Source organism: Psittacula echo (genome assembly GCF_963264785.1).
Source record: "Psittacula echo genome assembly, chromosome: 1".
Lineage (NCBI taxonomy): Eukaryota > Metazoa > Chordata > Aves > Psittaciformes > Psittacidae > Psittacula > Psittacula echo.
Window position 1 is genome coordinate 100,894,645 of NC_137735.1, and position 18,413 is coordinate 100,913,057.

The 18,413-nt window shown below is 39.7% G+C and overlaps 1 protein-coding gene across 1 annotated transcript in view; it reads left to right on the plus strand.

Moving 5' to 3' along the window:
• Positions 1 to 18,413, plus strand: part of DERA (deoxyribose-phosphate aldolase) — a gene marked incomplete at its 5' end in the record, with an annotated part of 54,371 nt that overhangs the window by 6,955 nt on the left and 29,003 nt on the right. Inside the window, 4 exons of the mRNA XM_080629171.1 lie at positions 2,555 to 2,652; positions 6,008 to 6,155; positions 7,777 to 7,872; positions 9,127 to 9,261. Coding sequence (XP_080485297.1) covers positions 2,555 to 2,652; positions 6,008 to 6,155; positions 7,777 to 7,872; positions 9,127 to 9,261 — 477 coding nt within the window. The remainder of the gene's footprint in view (positions 1 to 2,554; positions 2,653 to 6,007; positions 6,156 to 7,776; positions 7,873 to 9,126; positions 9,262 to 18,413) is intronic.

An 18,413-nucleotide genomic window follows, 5' to 3' on the forward strand; every position in this document is an offset into this window, starting at 1 on the left:
TGAATAGAAGCACATTCAAAGATTTTATGAGACCTCACATGGCAAACTTTGAATGTCTATTTAGAGACAATTACGCTGAGACATATATGTTTTCATTTGCCCACTGCTTTAATTAATGGAGAAGTGGGCTTGAATAAAAGGTCTGTGTTAGATAGAAGTCCCCATCTGCTCCTTCATATTAACAGAACCTTTGTCCTTCCTCGCCGTGGGTTTTATTATTTACACCATTTTATATCCTTTAGTAAACTGCATAATGTCTCACATTGAGTTCTGCAGACAGGATGGAGTTCTCATTTTTTGTTAAGCGATTTTTTATTTTTTTATTTTAGGTTTTCTTAAAAACTTTCTTTTCTGTGCACAGTGGTTCGATATCCCACAGTCAATAAAAAGCAAACCCTTGGGGATCTAAATTCTGTGGTCTTTCAAGGAAACTTGAATCTCAGGCACAAAAATTAGATATTAGACCTTACTGAGTTGCCGTGTGTTGCCTGCCTTCATCACTAGCCTTGAGTTATGGAAAACAGAGGGTAAAACGTGTTACATAGTGCGTAGAGCTTAAGCCAATGTAGAAGTTTCACTAGTTTATATTTCAACTTTGTGTGATCTGTATTTCTTGATACTCAAAAAGAAGGAAAGTAGTCATAGGTTTTGTAGCAATAGGTTTTCTCACCTCCTTTCTACATGTCAGTTAAGCTTCTTGCTTTTGGGGGCAGACTAGATAAGCCTGTGGCTTTGAAAGTGGAGAGGAGAAATGAGGGTTTGTTGTTCAACTGATTGCGACTTCGCAAGCTCCTCTTTTTCTTTGTTGCCATACAGTGAGGCTGAAGCTAAAGTGACGCGAACGAAATCCTTAAATTCATTAGGATTCCTTTGAGATTCCTTTTTGGATTTACTTTTTCTGATTTTGCCCAACATTTTGATGTTGTAGGTACTGCTCGTTTAACTGCTGGTATGTCCTAATAGGGAAGTGGGAGCAAGGGGGCTTAGAGTGCTTGGAATGTCTTGCTTAGCTGTGTTTCATACCTTTGTCCTGCATTTCCATTGAATCATCTTTACCCTAAAGTGGCTTCTGCAGAGCTTTTTGTAAGTCTAATTAGGAAAACAAGCTTGTATTTACACATACTTCAGGTAGTATATTAGCTCTGCCCTTTTTTTAGCTATTAAAATATGAAGTAGGAAGACAAAAAATTAGGATAAGATTTCTGCACAAATTTAGTGATTTTTGGCTATCAGATTTTTTTTTTTCCTTAATGTTTTAAACCTTTTTAATCAATGTGCTTGAGGGAAATGCAAGTTTAATACGGTGGTGAAGGCTCATAGAGATGATATGCTCTTAATAGTCACACAGAATTATTATCTGTTAGTATCTAAACCCATGTCCATATACTGATGTTAACTGATGATGATACTTGATGATTGATGGTGATGATTTGCTGATGATTGGCAGTTAATGATTGTTGATGTTCTTCAGAGTATTTTCATGGATTGCTGATATGATTAGTATTTAGAATTATGTTTTGGGACATGAGGGGTTTTAAAGATATTCTGATCTCTTTTTCCAGTGTACTTATGTGAGCAGTTTTTGTTTATTAATATTCAAAATTACACCTTTGGTTTATCATATTAAGCAGAACTTTAAAGATTCATGAACCTGGATCCTGATTTCTCCTTTATCCATCAATTACCCTTTGTTAAGCAGTGTCCCTTCTGGTTTTAGACGATTACATTGTTTTAGTAAATGTTGAGCATCAACTTGTCTCTGTATCTGGTTGTTTATGGATACTGAAGCTCATTGAAGTTGTGAGCCAGGTTGCCTGCAGTGGGCACTTCAAGGAATTCACACATGTAACACCTTGCTCCGAGTCCTCTGGAGTGCTTGGCAAGGTGAACACTTCTTAGGCAGGCATGCATCTCAGCAGCTTGTAGGCAGGTATGTTGCCTAGGAGTTCAGTGGTTTTGGAAACTTGCAGTTATTCAGATAATCAGCCTCTAGTAGCAAATTCAGTAAAATTATCTCTAGACAATAATACCCAAGTGCTTTATTATGCAACATCTGTCCAGAAGTTTTCATGACCATGTGGGGTACAGTTCCTGTAAACAAGGATTCATGCACACAAAATTGCTGTTGCATCCTGGGTACCACCAGACAAGCAAAGGACTGAATAAATGTTACGGTGTTGTGGAATCCAGAAGTAAATCATCAAGCAGTGGCAGAAGGCTGCTTTGTGGATTTTTTTTTAATATGCTACATGTTTAAAAAAACCTTCATAGTCCAGGACTGCAACGTAGTCTCTCTCATCAGCAGTAATTCAGTTGTAATAACAAACAAAACCTTCTGTGTGAAACATCCAGTCCACAGATCGTACCCTAACAGAAGTTAATGCTATTACGGTATCTTGGATGAGTGGTAAGTACTCAAGCCCTTTAAAGTACATGAAAGCACAACATGCTCTTCAGAGTGTCCAAACCAAGCTACAACTTTCTACTGAAGTCCCACACCATAACTTAAAAGGACACAGGAATAGATAAGACTTTTTTTCTTTTCCCACTCCAGAACTTGGCTGGATCTCAAAAGTGTATGTGAATCGACCTGAAGTTGTAAGGCATGCAGAACAAATTAAAAAATGGAGAACTGTGAAAGGTAATTGGCAAGTAAGTGCTCTTTTTATGCATTCTGTTCCTGTATTTTTAAAGCAGTCACTCTCCCTCTCCAGGCTGCAATATTGAATTTTTTTCAAGATACATGTAAACTTAAAAGATGTGCTTGTCCATGTCTTATTGTAATAATTTGTATTTGATGATGGTGGGATGGAATAAGGTGATGCATTTATCCAAACAAGTTAAAAACCTTATAACTCATGAGTGGCAAAACCGCAAATGAATTTAAGTCATCTTTATTCATGAGTGGATTAAATTGTATATTACTATACTACCACATTTATTCTGTTTCCCAGACAGGCTTCTCTGCATGCTGACTTCTTTTTTTTTAATTTTGAAGCTGTAAGATATGATCATGATCCCTGTCAAGTTTGACCTACCTGGATGATTTTTCTTTACTTAAACATCCCCAACATGTGTGATTTCTTAAGTAGTTCTTACCTAAAACTCAAAAATCCTGACAGGCTATGGCACTCAAGAGTGGGGGGGGGGAAGAGCCTACTACAGTTAAAGGGATTGACATCTCAACTCCTCAGATAAGGTAAATGATTGGCTAGTTTCTATATAATATAAAATAGGTTCACGTAAACTATTGCTAAAGCCAGTGGTGCAAATGAACTTTTTTTCAAGGCTGACTTGTATTCATTGACACACACGTTCAAGCTGTCTTGGCAGTTACCTTCAGCCTCTGCTGATTGCTGCCCTCCTGGCAGAGTTGACAGATACTGGCCTGGTGTGCATTGTTGTTTCTTCAGTTTGTACATGAGAATCATAATTCAAAACCATCAGGTCAGCAGCATTAAGGTAGTGTGTTCTGCAAAGCAGAGTAGGTGAGGCATGGCCATGTGCTGGCTTCTGCTGCCCCAGTGTCAGGACAGGAAGGGGAACAGCAAGCAGAGCTGGCTGCAGGATGTCATGAATGCTTTGGCAGCCTTCAGCAAGGGCAAGGTCTGAAAAAAGCCATACAGCAGTGCAGGAGGTCCCAGTGAGCTCTCAACCCTGGTCCAAAGGACAAATTGATTCCTCATTCACCAAACAGCTGTTCCGCAAGCAAATATGTGTGATTCCTCCCCTCTGCATGCTAAGTCATTTACTTGCAACAGTAACTGAAAACCTGGGAGCAGGAGGAAGGGGATAATGAAGGATCAGTCTTAACAGTGCAACATAATAGAATAAAGCAAGAATCATTTAGCTATACCTTAATTCTTAAAAAAGCTGTTCAGACCAGTTGGCATCCTGAGCTTAGCATGTTGGGCAGCCATTCTGTGATGGCTGAAGCTGCGTTCACAATGAATGCAGATGTTGCAGATGACAGCTGGGGATAATTTGATGCAGCTGTAAGGTCCTACTGGAAGGTGATAGAAAAAAAATGTTCCTACCTGTTATGTGAACCTGAAAATTTCGTCTTTGAATGTGATGATTAAATAAAAAATGGATATAAACTAGGAAAATTAGACTCCAGCTCAACATTTCTTCAATTTCTTATCTATAAAAAGGTCACTTGATACCAGTTTAGCAGTCCAGTAGCTCTGGGTTGGGAAATGGTGTCAGTGAGAAAATCCAGAGGGTATTCCACAATCTTGTCTATCTTCAGGTACTGCAGGTGAAGTAATATAAAAAATAAGTCTGCTGATCTGACCAAAGTTACTGTATAAAGAACAAAGACACAGAGAGCCACAGACTTTGATTACAAAGAGTTGTGGGGAAGAAAGAGATTTAGTGTCACTCCCTCAATATGGCTGTAGGACAAATGTTTAATTACTAATGCTTCTGCAATCTCCTGTGTAGTAACACTGATACTGAGCTACTCAAGTAAGGTTTTACTTTGAAGAATGCCAGAAGCATCTCTCCTGTGTTTGAACACTGTCATTGCAGGATAGTCATGTGCTGTTTATTTTACACGGGTGGTTTTGAACCTTTATGTGCTTCAGGTTAAGCAGCTCCACAGGTTCAAATTTTGAAGCCCATTTCCAAATACATATCTGAAAACTCCTTTTTGGAAAGAATGAAGTTCATACCAGTTCTTGGAACTCCTTGAACACATCTGCCTCGATGACTTTATGATTCATGTCACAACAGATGAGACAGAAATTCCTTCGAAGGAAAGATAAAAAAAAATCCAAGTAAAAGAAACTGAAAACCATTTAACGTGAAACCCATTTTGAAGGATTAGAGAGTGAAAGTAGAAATCAGTTAGTAACAAGCAGTCAGGCTTTGACTAACTGATTCCAATAATGGTTCATTACTTCATTCAGTCACCCCAAAGCAGCTTTCAATGTAACATTTACTGCAAGTTCAGAAAGGAGACTCCTGTCAGCGAAGTGTGAAAGGTTTGTAGGCTGGCCAGCCACTTAAGGTTTGCAGAGTAATACCTCCATGCAGAAACAAGTTTTGCTGCATATCGGTGTCAGAGGGCAGTCAAAGAGGAGCTTTATGGACTTCAAAGGACTTTGCTGTTGCAAACTCTCCCCTTGCTGAACATGTGCCCACTAAGAGATGCCAGCTTTTTGCAAAGCCATTGCTGTAAATGAGAATTTGCTGGAAGACCTTCAACAAATATTCCAAAATAATGTCTTAAGCTCAATTTTTATTCAGCAAAATTCTGTAGCATTTTCATCTAAACAGTGCTTACTTTTTCTTTCCCCACCAGATAATTACAGATGTTTTTTGTTCCCTGTTCACACAGAAGAAAGTGGAAACATCTGGAGTATAGACCCTAAGTTTTAAGAAGTTTGGAATCTTACCCCCCGCTGATTCCATGTTTCACTGTCACAGCAGGAGAAGCATGCAGACGTGCAAGTGTGCAAATTGCTTATGTGTAAACTCATCTAGTTACTGGCAATTGCAAACCTGTGCACCTCCTGAAGCACATAAACAATTTCTTGTGCATACAAGCCTTAAAGACACAGACATTCTTTATAGAATGGAGCATGTTATAACAGTGAGGTTTGTCACATAGGTGGTGTTTTCATCTTTGTCTTACAGAATTAAATTTGAAACAAGATGCTTTTTATCATGGTAAAAATGTTTGTTTGATTCTTACAGAGTTCCATTTGGTAGTTAGTATTTGCACCAAAATCTGGAGTTCGATCCTTTGATTTTGAGAGAATGAACTTTTGATTCCAAATACTTTCTCTAGCATTAGATACTGCTCAAGACATGAACAAATATATGCCAATGCTGTCCTTCATAAACCATGCTTTGCATATCCTCTATGTTTCCTCATATCCCATATGTTTCCTCATTCTTGAAGTGAGATCCAGGCTTTTGATTCCTGCATCTTCTAAGTCAATTTGGCTTTGGAAGCATAAACTGAAATACGATATTCCTCTCTTCACTCCCTTTGTAGGCTCCTTGGCTGCTGAAAGCTGTTACCTGCATAGACCTTACCACTCTTTCAGGTGATGATACTCCTTCAAGTATTCACAGACTGTGTTTTAAAGCAAAGCATCCCATCAGAGAGGATCTGCTGAAAGCCTTGGACATGCATGATAAAGGTATGGTAGTTTTTGTTGTGTGTATTTTGTAGGGAAAATGTCTACATTTCCTCAGTGTTCAATTTTCAGAAAGTGGTAAAGATGACTCTTCTTCTTATAATGGAAGGAGTTATGGTCGGGAGCACTGCAAAACTAATTGTCCTGAGAGAACAAACTAGGTTCTATATGATCTTATTCAAAGCAGCTGTCTTAAGTTCTAACTGCTAAGTATATATTTCTTTGAGTTAATATAAGAATGTAAGGAGAGAAAAATCCCTTCTCTGTTTGGCAACCAAAGTGGAGCATGGACTCAGGGCAACACTAAGTTATGATAGCTAATGATGTGGAAGCTGCAAGTGTGTGACCTCAGTGTATGTCTTTTAATAACAGTGCACTAAGGTGAAACTAATTGAGTATTCTGTTAATTTGCTGATTTCATTAGTAAAATGGTGAAGGGGAGGGTGTTCATGTGAGTCCTCTGGATTTCATGCTTAGCTGCTGTTTCTGTAACTACCGAGCCTGCCACTTTGCCTGTCAAAAAGATGCATTCCACAGTCCTAAGCATCTTATTTTTCCTTCAGAATATATTACCTGCTTTTTTCAGTAGTTAAGATAGGAGACATCTTTGCAGTCTGGTCTACTTTAAGAAATTAGTCCTGTAATGGTGGTTGTGTGCATGTCGCATATACTCATATGTACACGCACAGGATTCCCAGAGTTGAAGTCAACCGAGTTGAAGGGGTAGAAGACAGCCCTAAAGAACAAGTGGTAAAACTTTCATTGACATTACTCAAGGAGGCTTCATCTGAAGTCCCAGTGTTACACCCAAGGCTGACCACAATAGAATTTTGGAGCTAATTGAGACTGTCAGTATAACTACCAATAAAATCTCTTTATAGCTGAGCAGTGTTTCTGAATTTTTCCACATGTAATCACTGATGTATCAGTGAATAGCAGTTGACTTTGGTCTTATGATGATCTAACAAAAAGAAAATCCCAACGGCGTTTGGGGCATGCTTTTACTAGGAATATTTCAGTTTTATATGGGCATTGGCCCACTGATTGAAGACATGATGTAGAACCAAAGGGAAATCAGGCCTCTGGTTTTAAGCCATAGACATAAAATACCAAAGATTAGTCTTACTTTAAAACTTTGATTTATGGACTCTTCAGACAGGTGAAGTATTAAAAATGAGGTCAATTATCTAAGACTTTGAGAGAACAGCATTTTAACTAGAAATGCAGTAGGACTGCATTATCATAAAGATTGCTCAGTTGCTGCTGGGCTCAACAAGTAAGGACAGAGCTTGGCAGTGTGGTTTCTCTTGCAGTAATTTCTGACTAAGTATGTCTTAACTGTATGTGTTAGCATTAAAAAGTGAATCTATAAAAATCTTGGTGTTTTAACTCCTGCTAATGCAAACTTGCTTCAGGGTCAGGTGAAGGAACATGAGGGCAGTAACAATATGGAGAATTGCCTGAGCTGTTTGAGCAGTATAACGGACGACTCTAGTGTAGGTCCTTAAGATCTGTGTGAGAATGCAGAAGTGGGAGCTGAGGACAATGCACACATGCTCATAATGTGATTGCACTTGAGAAGGTGGAAATCTAGGTATGAAAAAGTGAACTGTAGCTTTTGCAGGTGTTACTGTTGGAGCGGTTTGTGTATATCCCGCAAGAGTCACCAATGCTGTTAATGCCCTAAAGGCTGCTGGCTGTAACATACCAGTAGCTTCAGGTAAGCTGTATTCAAAAATATCCTGTTAAATATATTGATGCTATAAAATAGGTAGAAAGATCTAGCAGTTTGGACTTGCTATTGTTTCAGAGTGTAAGGTAGAAAGGTGGCAGGTGGAAGGAAGGGAATGGAGGGGAGAATTTGCTTCCGGTATAATCTTTTGTTTTCCTTCAAGCTTATCAGGAATGCCAAGTCCATTTTGCTGGAAGCTCTTCAAAGAGGTCCTTAAGATATATCACTGTTTTCTTCATCCAAATAGAAAAAATTGAGATAGTGTGTGGGACAAAGTAACAGTAGACGCTAAGTCAATAACAACAATAATAATAATAACAACGATGCAGTATGAGCTTTAGGAGTTCTAATACACTTCCCTCCCCCCCCCATCAGTTGTTTGTCTTTTAAGAGTAATCCTGTGTCATGGTTTAACCCCAGCTGGCAACTAAGCACCATACAGCTGCTTGCTCACTTCCCCTCCCCAGCTCTCCACTCACCACACCAGAGACAAGTCTTGAATCTACAATAAGCGAAAAATAGAATCAAAGAATTATACAGGTTGGAAGAGAGCTTTGTATGTCATCTGGTTCAACCTCCTGCTCAAAGCAAGAGCTAACTTTGAAGTTAGGTCTGGTGTTTAATGCAAAGATCCATGTGTGGGTTTTTTTGTTGTTTCATTGTTGTGTAGAGGAAAAAATATGTACTAAATGCATTTATATGTGTGCCTTTTGAAAAAGCCATTATTTTTTCCATTTCCAAAGTTACCTTTGGGTTTTCTACTTAAACATCATAAACATAATCTGAAGTAGACCTCATTGAAAGCAATTTTTGCTATGTTTTAGCTGTTAAACATATTACTAGGATTTAGCTTGAAATATTACTTAAAATAATTGGAAAGAATTAAAAACGTATGTATTGCTTCATCTATGAGTTCACTCCTTGTTTGCTCAATTCTGCTGGAAGCAATAGCTATTGTGCTTTCTTATGTAGACTGCTTTGGAAAATATTAAGGCATATGAAAGAGACCTTTTTGCAAGATGCACTTAGTATCTTGCTGGACATTGGTTCTTGAGGAAAGAGCTAATGCTTCTTGTGAATGAAGAGAGGGTAGGATAAGATGCCTTTAGTTTGTTTGGATTACGTTATAGATAAAAAAACAAAACAACTTTCAAACTCTTTGGTGTATTAGAGGTATTTGCAATTTTATGGTCAATTTATAAAACATTTTCTTTCCTCTACCTGTATCTCCTTTCTTGCTAGTGGCTGGTGGGTTTCCATCTGGACAAACTCCTCTAGAAATCAAACTGGCTGAAATAAAGCTGGCTGTGCAGTATGGTGCTAGAGAGATTGACATTGTCATTAGCAGGACTCTGGTGCTGACTGGCCAGTGGGAAGGTAAGTATCCACCCTTTGGCAAGGAACCTAAACCTCTGTATCTGCGCTTACAAGCTCTGTCTTTGTCTCTTCCTCAAGTCTCCATATTGGTCCTTGAAATTTTGTCCCTCTCCTAAAAGTAATTGATAATCTGGGGGACTGAACTAAATAAAAACTATTTAATTTATGAAGAATGGTTGCATTTTTTTGAAAGAATGCTGTTACAAGTGCTGTCAGGCTGGGCATGCAGAATTATTTTGTGTTTTGAAAAATCACGGCTATTCCTACTATGCCTTTAGAGGATTTTGTTTACAGGATTAAAAAAAATAGCAAATGAAATGGAAGTGAATGTCTAATTATTTGAACAGTTTTGTTAAAACCCCCAAGGGACGCCTAATGTAGATGATAGCTCATTAAATATACATGTTTCAATTCTTGACAAAAATATGTATTTTACTTGTTTTCTTTTTCGTGAAAGTTGAGGGTACAAATTGACTGTTCATATTATTATTGATGTTCTTGTGCCTGTATACTACTACTAATTAGTAAGAACAATAATGCTGAAGATGGTTTTTGCTCTAATTGCCTCCTTAATGTACTGTGAATGGTTTGCCTTAAGTGCTGACAATGCTACTATAAGTAATCTCTATGTGAAGGTAAACACATCATTGTCTTGGAATGAATTTTCCATTTAGTTGTATAATGCAGTGCTTAATAGCCTGTTTGCCTGGAAGATTTCATAAAGGATCCCTGGTACCTGAGTTTGGTTAAGGAAATACAATTATCATGGTAGCAGATCATATTTTCTGATTTTGGTCTTCCTTCAAGTAGCAGTTAGAACTGAACCAAAAGGCCTTCATGTTTCTGCATCAATGTCTTCAGGACTGATATTCTGGTTTCCACTTCCACACCTTGACCTCTTTTGTGGTACTTACCAGCTCCACGCTTTTGCTCTTAAATATATGCAGCTTTACAAAAATTTGACTTCTTGACATTGTTGCAGACGTTTGTTTCATTCAGAGTGGCTGTTTTATATTCAAGTATGGCCTCAGAATATTGCTGTAAAGTGAAGACTGGGTGATTGAGTGGTTTTAAATAAGACAGAATGTTGGTTCTGTACCAGCTGGCAGCAATACTATATGTACACCTTTCTACAGTATATCTTTGTTAGCGTTTACACTGTAGTCTACAAACCAGCTACCCCCTCCAGGAGCTGTGCTGTGCTGGGAACATGCATTGATGGATACAAAGTGAGCAGAATCAGTGATCTGTCACTAAGACTGAAAAAGACCACTGCAGTGGACATGAGCAGCAACTTGCAATTATGCCTGGAAAAGTCTCTTTTGTAGCAATTTCTGGTGTTAACTATGGTTGCCATGCTTCCGACTTCATGGTACAAAACACTTTTAAGTGCAAGTTGCATAGAGCAGAGATCGGAAAGTTAATACATGTAAGCAATTGCAAATGCAGACTCGAGGTTTTATTACCCTGGGTTATGTGAAGGAGAACTCGGAGCTGAAATACAAGGCTAAGTTCAGAGTGAAAGGTTGTATCAGTGGCTGAAATGAACTGGACATACATTTTTAAGTTTTTCTATATGGGAAATGAATTGAGTTTTGTGATCACAAATTACAGGGGAGGAGTACACAGTCATAGCAATGATGGATGTAGTATAAAGCTGTCAGTTTACCAAATAAGTAAATTAAGGATGGCTTTTGATTTGGAATGCATAGTCTTTTACCCAGAAGTGAAGTCATGACAGGGTTGAAAGCTGTCCTTTTCTTAGCGATGGTTAGTTTGTAATGTTGGTTTTTTTTTTTGCTGAGGGAGAATTGAAATTATTTCCAAATGTTTTCTGAAAGTTTAGTCATGAATGTGAATTTGTGTTGGGCACATATTTACATGGTCTTGAAAAGAGCTACCTCAGGAGCAGAATTTACATGCCATGATGCTACAGGGTGAAAAATTATATTTAACCTGCCCATCCAAAAAAAAAATTACTTCAGGAGGTGATCTGAGCATTTTGATAAAAATCTAGTATTCTGAACTCCTGCTTAGCTTTCAATAAATGTATGCTATCTGTATGAACATGCAGGTTTCCATCTCTATCTAATGATTAAATATGATACACAACAATGTATGAAGAATGTTTAAGGAAGCTAGAAGAAGGGATGAAGAAATCCCTATATTACATAAAATTGAAAATTCTAGTGCAGTAACTGTGCCTGTGTTGAAGGTGCTTCATCAACTAGAGCTGCCTTGCAGTTATGACAGAACCTCTGCTTATGCTTATAACACTAATATATTTTTATCGTTATTTTCTCATGTTGCCTGTCTTCACAATGTCAGGAGTTATGGACAAAAATATATATGTGGTAGAGTGCTTTATCTTACCATTCATATATTTTTACCTTTTCTTCTAGCCTGTGCAATAACTGGGGTCACCATGATATAATAGCTTTGCTTTGTGATTTGTTTCAAAGGCTTGTTTGGGTATTAAATATTTTAGTGTCTATCCAATTATGTCAAGTTATTTTAAAGCAGTCCTTAAATATTGTTGGAGCTCTTTATGACACTCAGGATATGTTTTCTAGATCTTTATGAAGTAATTGTTAAGATCTTTTAAAAAGTGCTGAACATGAAAGCAGCTTTATTGGACAGCTAAATTACGCTGGAAAATAACATTAAATGGGATATAAGTTAGTGAACTTATATATCTTTTACAACGTATTCGCTTTTAAAGCAATACTACTTTACAACAGTTTACTCAACCATTGTCTTGTATCACTTGATGAAGTATGCATTAAGCTTAAAAATCAAAATTTAGATACTGTCTTTAGGCAGAGAATGTGGATATTGTCTTAAGGCACAGAATGTGGGCTCTGCATGAAAAAAAAGATGAACACAGGTGAATTTGACAAACAAACTGTATTTATTTATATGTTTTTCCTCTGTTCTCAATTAATATGTTGGGATTGCTGTACCTTCTGACGCTGTCTGGGGTGCTGTAATATGACTTCTATTTCTGTAGCTTTTAGCAAACACCTGGGCATACTGCACTGTCAGCAGCTTCAGAGATATTGTTAACCCATCACTTGCTCTATGTCAGTTGAATTTTCCTACAAAATAAGGGAAGTATGCCAGTATATTCTAAGATGTTTGAACATGGCTGCATCCATGAAATACGGTAGGTATAACCTCATTATGAAACCTGCCTTTCAGTTCTGTTAGTAATTATTCAAATGGGAGTTGAGAGGCTTTGTTCAGGGTTTAGGGGCCCCTTTTGTGCTACATACTTTATGAACAGCACAGAGAAAATACACTCCCCACTCCAGAGACTTAGAAAAGACTCCACGTGTTGTTCAGAAATAGTATTGCTAGATTTACCATTTTCTAGGTGTGCCAGCTGATGTGGGATCCCAAAGCCTAGTTGCACAGTTTCTGTCTTATATTGTCAGAAGCAGCTCAGATTCTTAAAGTTAAGCTCTGTTTTCAGTTTCATGGGAATCACTGGAGCCTGGAGTTGCACATATGTGACTGAGAGTGGAACTGAAGGAGTCGTGTTGTGCTGATAGCCTTGTGCTTGTCATTTTGTTAACAAACCTGCCATTAACATGCGAGACAGAAGGGACTCCAGCTTATTTTCCAGTTTCCCATCATGATTACCTTGATCTTTTGGTCTAACAGAAATTGAAACATCTTCCCTCCTTGTCTCAGTTTCTTACCCTTAACATCAGCCAATATGACTGACTAGATAAAAACAGCAAATAAGAGAAATTTAAGAAAAAAAAAAAAAAGATGTTTTTATCACCACATTTTTGGAGAAGTGCTGTTTCATAAAACTTTCAGCTATGGGTTTTTTTTTTCCCCTTAATATTTTCATTTCCTTTGTAGGAGATGTGGATTATCTCTTTTATATTGTAATTCTTAGGACAAATGTATTAGATCAAAGCAAAAGACCATCTAGACATCTAGACAATTTAGGGCAGATTATAGCCAGCAGTAATTGTCAGGGATGTTTGCTTGAGAAATGTTCAGGAGGAGGAACATTTTCTTTGGTGTATTTAATAGCTGCTAAAATCAATATAATGTACTGAATAGTTACACTTTTAGGAAAACCACAAAAAGGATACTTTCCAACAGATATTTTATGACAGTGAATTTAAAATTACAGCTATGAAAGTATCTTTTTTTTTCTTATAAAATCTGAATTTTTCTGATTTCTATAAATGCATCCAGTAAAAACAGATCTAAAGTTCTTATGTCACATCCATTTTAACAGCTTAAGTCAGTGGATCTACAACAGTGAGCATCCTGGCTCCAAATATGCTCTATTAGGGTTTGCTTGCTTTGGGTTTTGTGTTTCCTTTAGGGGTTTGTGTAGGGCTTTTTTTCCTCCAGCTTAAGACTTAGACTTCTTTTAGAATAGATCGTTTTGGTGCTGTGTTCAAGATGTACTTGCTTTGAGAGCTCTCAGTTTTCTTTTCCTTGTCATTAGCAGTCAGGAGCAGAGAGTCTCCTGCAACCTCTTCCTTGTGGCCTCACATCACAGCAGGGTTTTCTGTGACAGAGGTTTTTCCCAGATTCTTTGTGCCACTACTGCTAACCTGAGAAGCTCTGTGTCAGTTACTGGTGTTCTGCACAGCTCACAGGTATTCCCAGAACTGCAGCGTCCAGCTCTGCTCCTGTTCAGCTTGACAGAACTGAATAGTTAAGCGATGGACTTTTTGGCAGCACAAACTGTCCTAGAAGCAGCCCAGGACCCCTTGAAACACTGAGTGCATTTTCATGTGTGATTAACTTCACCCGTCCTTTAGATGCCAGGAAGTTTCAGGATAATCCAGTTATTTGTGCCTTGATTTAAATCTGACTGGGTACAGAAACTTCTTTTTTACTTTTGAAAGGAGTAGGAGTTTTTGCACTTGTTCTGTAGCAAAGCAGTTCCTGCTTGCCCTGGGACTGGGGTGCTCTGTACCAGAGGTGGTTGCATTTCTGTTTGTGCTTTTATGCTAAGGTTGAGAATGTCCTATGAATGCCAGCTGTTTTCTGTAATAACTGGTCTCTGAATAAAGAGCAGTATTTACTACCTACACAGCTGCCCCATTAAAGCATGCCCACTTTTCCACCACCTCAGCTAAACTGATAGGCACAGGTGATTGAAGATCCTGTGTTGTTCTTGTTTCTGGGTTTGTTCAACATCTTTGTTGGTGACATGGACAGTGGAATTGAGTGCGCCCCCAGCAAGTTTGCCGATGACACCAAGCTGTGTGGTTCGGTTGATACGCTAGAGGGAAGGGATGCCATCCAGAGGGACCTTGACATGCTTGTGAGTTGGGCTGATGCCAACCTGATGAAGTTTAACCATGCCAAGTGCAAAGTCCTACACCTGGGTCGGAGCAATCCCAGGCACAGCTACAGGTTGGGCAAAGAAGAGATTCAGAGCAGCCCTGTGGAGAAGGACTTGGAGGTGTTGGTCGATGAGAAAATGAACATGAGCCGGCTTCAGTGTGCGCTTGCAGCCCAGAAAGCCAACTGTATCCTGGGCTGCATCAAGAGGAGCATGACCAGCAGGTCGAAGGAGGTGATCCTGCCCCTCTCCTCTGCTCTCGTGAGACCTCACTTGGAGTATTGTGTGCAGTTCTGGTGTCCTCAACACAGAAAGGACATGGAACTGTTGGAACAAGTCCAGAGGAGGGCCACAAGGATGATCAGGGGACTGGAGCACCTCCCGTATGAAGAGAGGCTGAGAAAGTTGGGGCTGTTCAGCCTGGAGAAGAGAAGGCTGCGTGGAGACCTCATAGCAGCCTTCCAGTATCTGAAGGGGGCCTACAAGGATGCTGGGGAGGGACTATTCATCAGGGACTGTAGTGACAGGACAAGGGGTAACGGGTTAAAACTTAAACAGGGGAAGTTTAGATTGGATCTAAGGAAGAAATTCTTTACTGTGAGGGTGGTGAGGCACTGGAATGGGTTGCCCAGGGAGGTTGTGAATGCTCCATCCTTGGCGGTGTTCAAGGCCAGGTTGGATGAGGCCTTGGGTGGCATGATTTAGTGTGGGGTGTCCCTGGCCATGGCAGGGGTTTTGGAACTAGATGATCTTAAGGTCCTTTCCAACCCTAATTATTCTATGATTCTATGATCCATGCTGTCAGATAGTGAGACAGTTCAAATGATCTTGGCACTAGTTGCATATAAAATAACCTTCCAACAATAGAGAGGGTGCATAGCTGTGGTACGAACTCCAGTGAACAACAGCTATAAGGATATAATTTCTTTTCATGGAATCCAACCTAAATATACATTTTGTTGATTTTATTTTGACGTTTTTGGTGGTGTATCTTAAAGGTAGAAAAAACTAGAGTCTTTTCTTCTTGTTACTGAAACAAGAACAAGATGAAAGCTGCTTTCTCTGGGTTTCCAAAAGCTTTGGGAAGGAGTCACTCCACAAAAAGAGACTGCATTTGGATCTAACATGAGCAGTGTTATCAAATGCACAAGAAAATACCACAGGCTCTTTGTATTTTTTTTTGAGTCTTGATTTGATGTAGGTTTCTAGAGTATTATCGATTGATCAATAAAACATGCTAGACTGCATGCTAGTACTGATTAATTCACACCTTTGGTACACAGTAAGAACCAAAGTGAAGCTTGGTGTCTCTAAAGGGACTTGCTAAGTGCATTAGCCAGCTCTCTACTCATGTGTGTAGTACCTCTCGATAGATCACCCCAGCGATCCCAGCAGTGGCTGCCTGGTGTGCTGATGGATGTGCTGTAGTAGGATGCAGCAGCACCGCGGGTGGAGGGGAGGTCCAGCACCTGGCAAACCCTACTGTGTGTTTCCAGGTCTCGCTTCAGGACTGAGGGGAAAAGAAAGTTTGTATTGCTGAAAGACTTTAGTCTTCATAGCCATATCCGAGATCTTTTTAGCCAAGAAGGATTTGTTCCAAGCTGTATTTAGCATTCCATAAAAGAACTTTCTGGCTATGTGTTTGAAGATTGAGTAAAATGTGTAAAAAAGACTCTCTTGCAAAGGATCCTGCTTGTTTATTTTGCATCTTTTTTTTTTTTTTTTCCTTAATTCAAATTCTGGAAATGGTTGCTGTACACTGTAAGAGCTGCTTTTCTCTCCACACTGCTGAATTTTACCAGAAAGGGTGGGAGGGATTCCCTGTGCTCCTTCAGTTGTGTTAACTGACCAGGTCCACAAGTTGTAGCCTTTCTAAAGTCAATTGTATACATTTTATTCTGAGTCTGTGAAAATATGAAACTTAGAAAGTTAAGCATACTTTTGGGCATGACACTTCATAAATCCTAAAGCAGCAGTTTGGGAGGGGGGAGTTCTCCGCTGGACAATGTCCATGAGCAGCCAAATGCTGGTCTGTCCTCCCTGTTCCTGCTTCTCCCTCTCTGCAGCTGGGTTGCATGGTAGTTCACTGAGTGGCAGTGAGTACAGATGGGATGTGTGCTGCTTTGTGTCAGGGACGCATTGGCTGCATGGAGAAGAGAGCTAAGGGAAACCAAAGGTCAGAAGATAGAGTGATTGCAAGAGGCCCTGCAAAGGCAGTGGGAAGGGGAGGCAACTCCAGGGCAGGGTTTGCTTTTTGTTTTCCAGCTGGTGCGAAGATACAGAAATAATGGTCTGCTTTATCTCCAGTCTAAAAGGCTTTATGTAAGTCAATCCTACTGTCTGTGTCAGTGCAAGTGATAGTGCTTTGTGTGTACAACAGCGGCTCATGACAAACCTCCTTCCTGAACTCCAGCTGGCTTTTCAGCAAGTGTGGGGCAACAGAAGTGAGAGACCTTGGAGCTGTAGCTCCACAACATGCTAGAAAGATGTTGTCCTGCTGGCCCTCCTGCTGCAGTGCTTCCTTGGCCCTTGCTGTGGCTGTCTGAGATCACAACACAGGATGGTCCAAGTCCTCGTTAACCTTGTGGGCAATGCAACTGCTTGAGGTGGTTAGTAAACACAGATCCATGCAGATTTGCTGATTCTTGAGATGTGATCCCAGGCCTCAGTCTCTCTTCACCAGGGATATTAGCAGATGCCGTGGTTTAAGCCAGTCGGCAAGTCAGCCACGCAGTTTCTACTCCCCCCCCTCCCCCAGGGATGGGGAGAAGAATCGAAAGAATGCAACTGCCAGGGGTTGAGATAAAAATAGTCCAGTAACTAAGGTATAACACAAATCACTACTGCTACCACCAATAATAATAATGATAAGAGAAATAACAAGGGAAGAGAATACAATACCACCCGCTGGAAATGAGCCCGACAGAGCTGAGAATGTGCCCTTCCAGGAAACTCCCAGTTGCATCCCCGGGCATGACGTGCTGTGGTATGGAATACCTCTTTGGCTAGTTTGGGTCAGGTGTCCTGTCCCTGCTTCCTCCCAGCTTCTCCTCCTCCCTGGCAGAGCATGAGACTCACAAAGTCCTTGGTCAGGGTAAACATTCTGACCAGCAACTGAAAACATCGGCTTTATCAGTATTATCCCCAGGCCGAAAGTCAAAACCACAGCACTGCACCAGCTACTAAGAAGGAGAAAAACTGACTGCTGCTGCTGAACCTAGGACACAGACCACACTGATTTTTTTTCAGGAAGTTTTTATTTTCAAAAACCTTAAAGTGGGATTCAGATGCCTAAACACAGGCATCAAGCTCCATCATCAGACTTCATGAGGTGGTCCCATGGTACTGAGCGGAAAGTTAGGAAACCGAATGGAGATGTGGAGCCTCCAGGAGTGGCAGCTGGAAGCCAAGTGCAATATGTTGTGGCATTTTATGTGGCAGTAATATTTGTAATTAGACAATTTGGTCACACCTTTGGGATCTTTTAGGCTGAGCCCTTTGGCAAATGTGGCTGAAGGGGACAGAGAGTGTGACGACGTGGTGTGGAGAGGAAAACATAGCTGCCCCTGAGTACTGATTCAATGTACTAACATTTATTGCTGAAAAAGCTGTTTTAAAATCAATCTTGACTGTCATAGCATTTTTTACTCCTGATGTATTCATGAGTGTTTGGCATACTGTGCACATTCTTAGTTTTGAGAGAACTGACATTAATAGCTATTAAGTTAAGTCTGAAACTGTGTGGCATTGTTAATTATCTCCAGTCATGTAATTTATTGAACTTACAAAACTTAAGTTCTTGAGTGCTATGACTAATTATAAGATT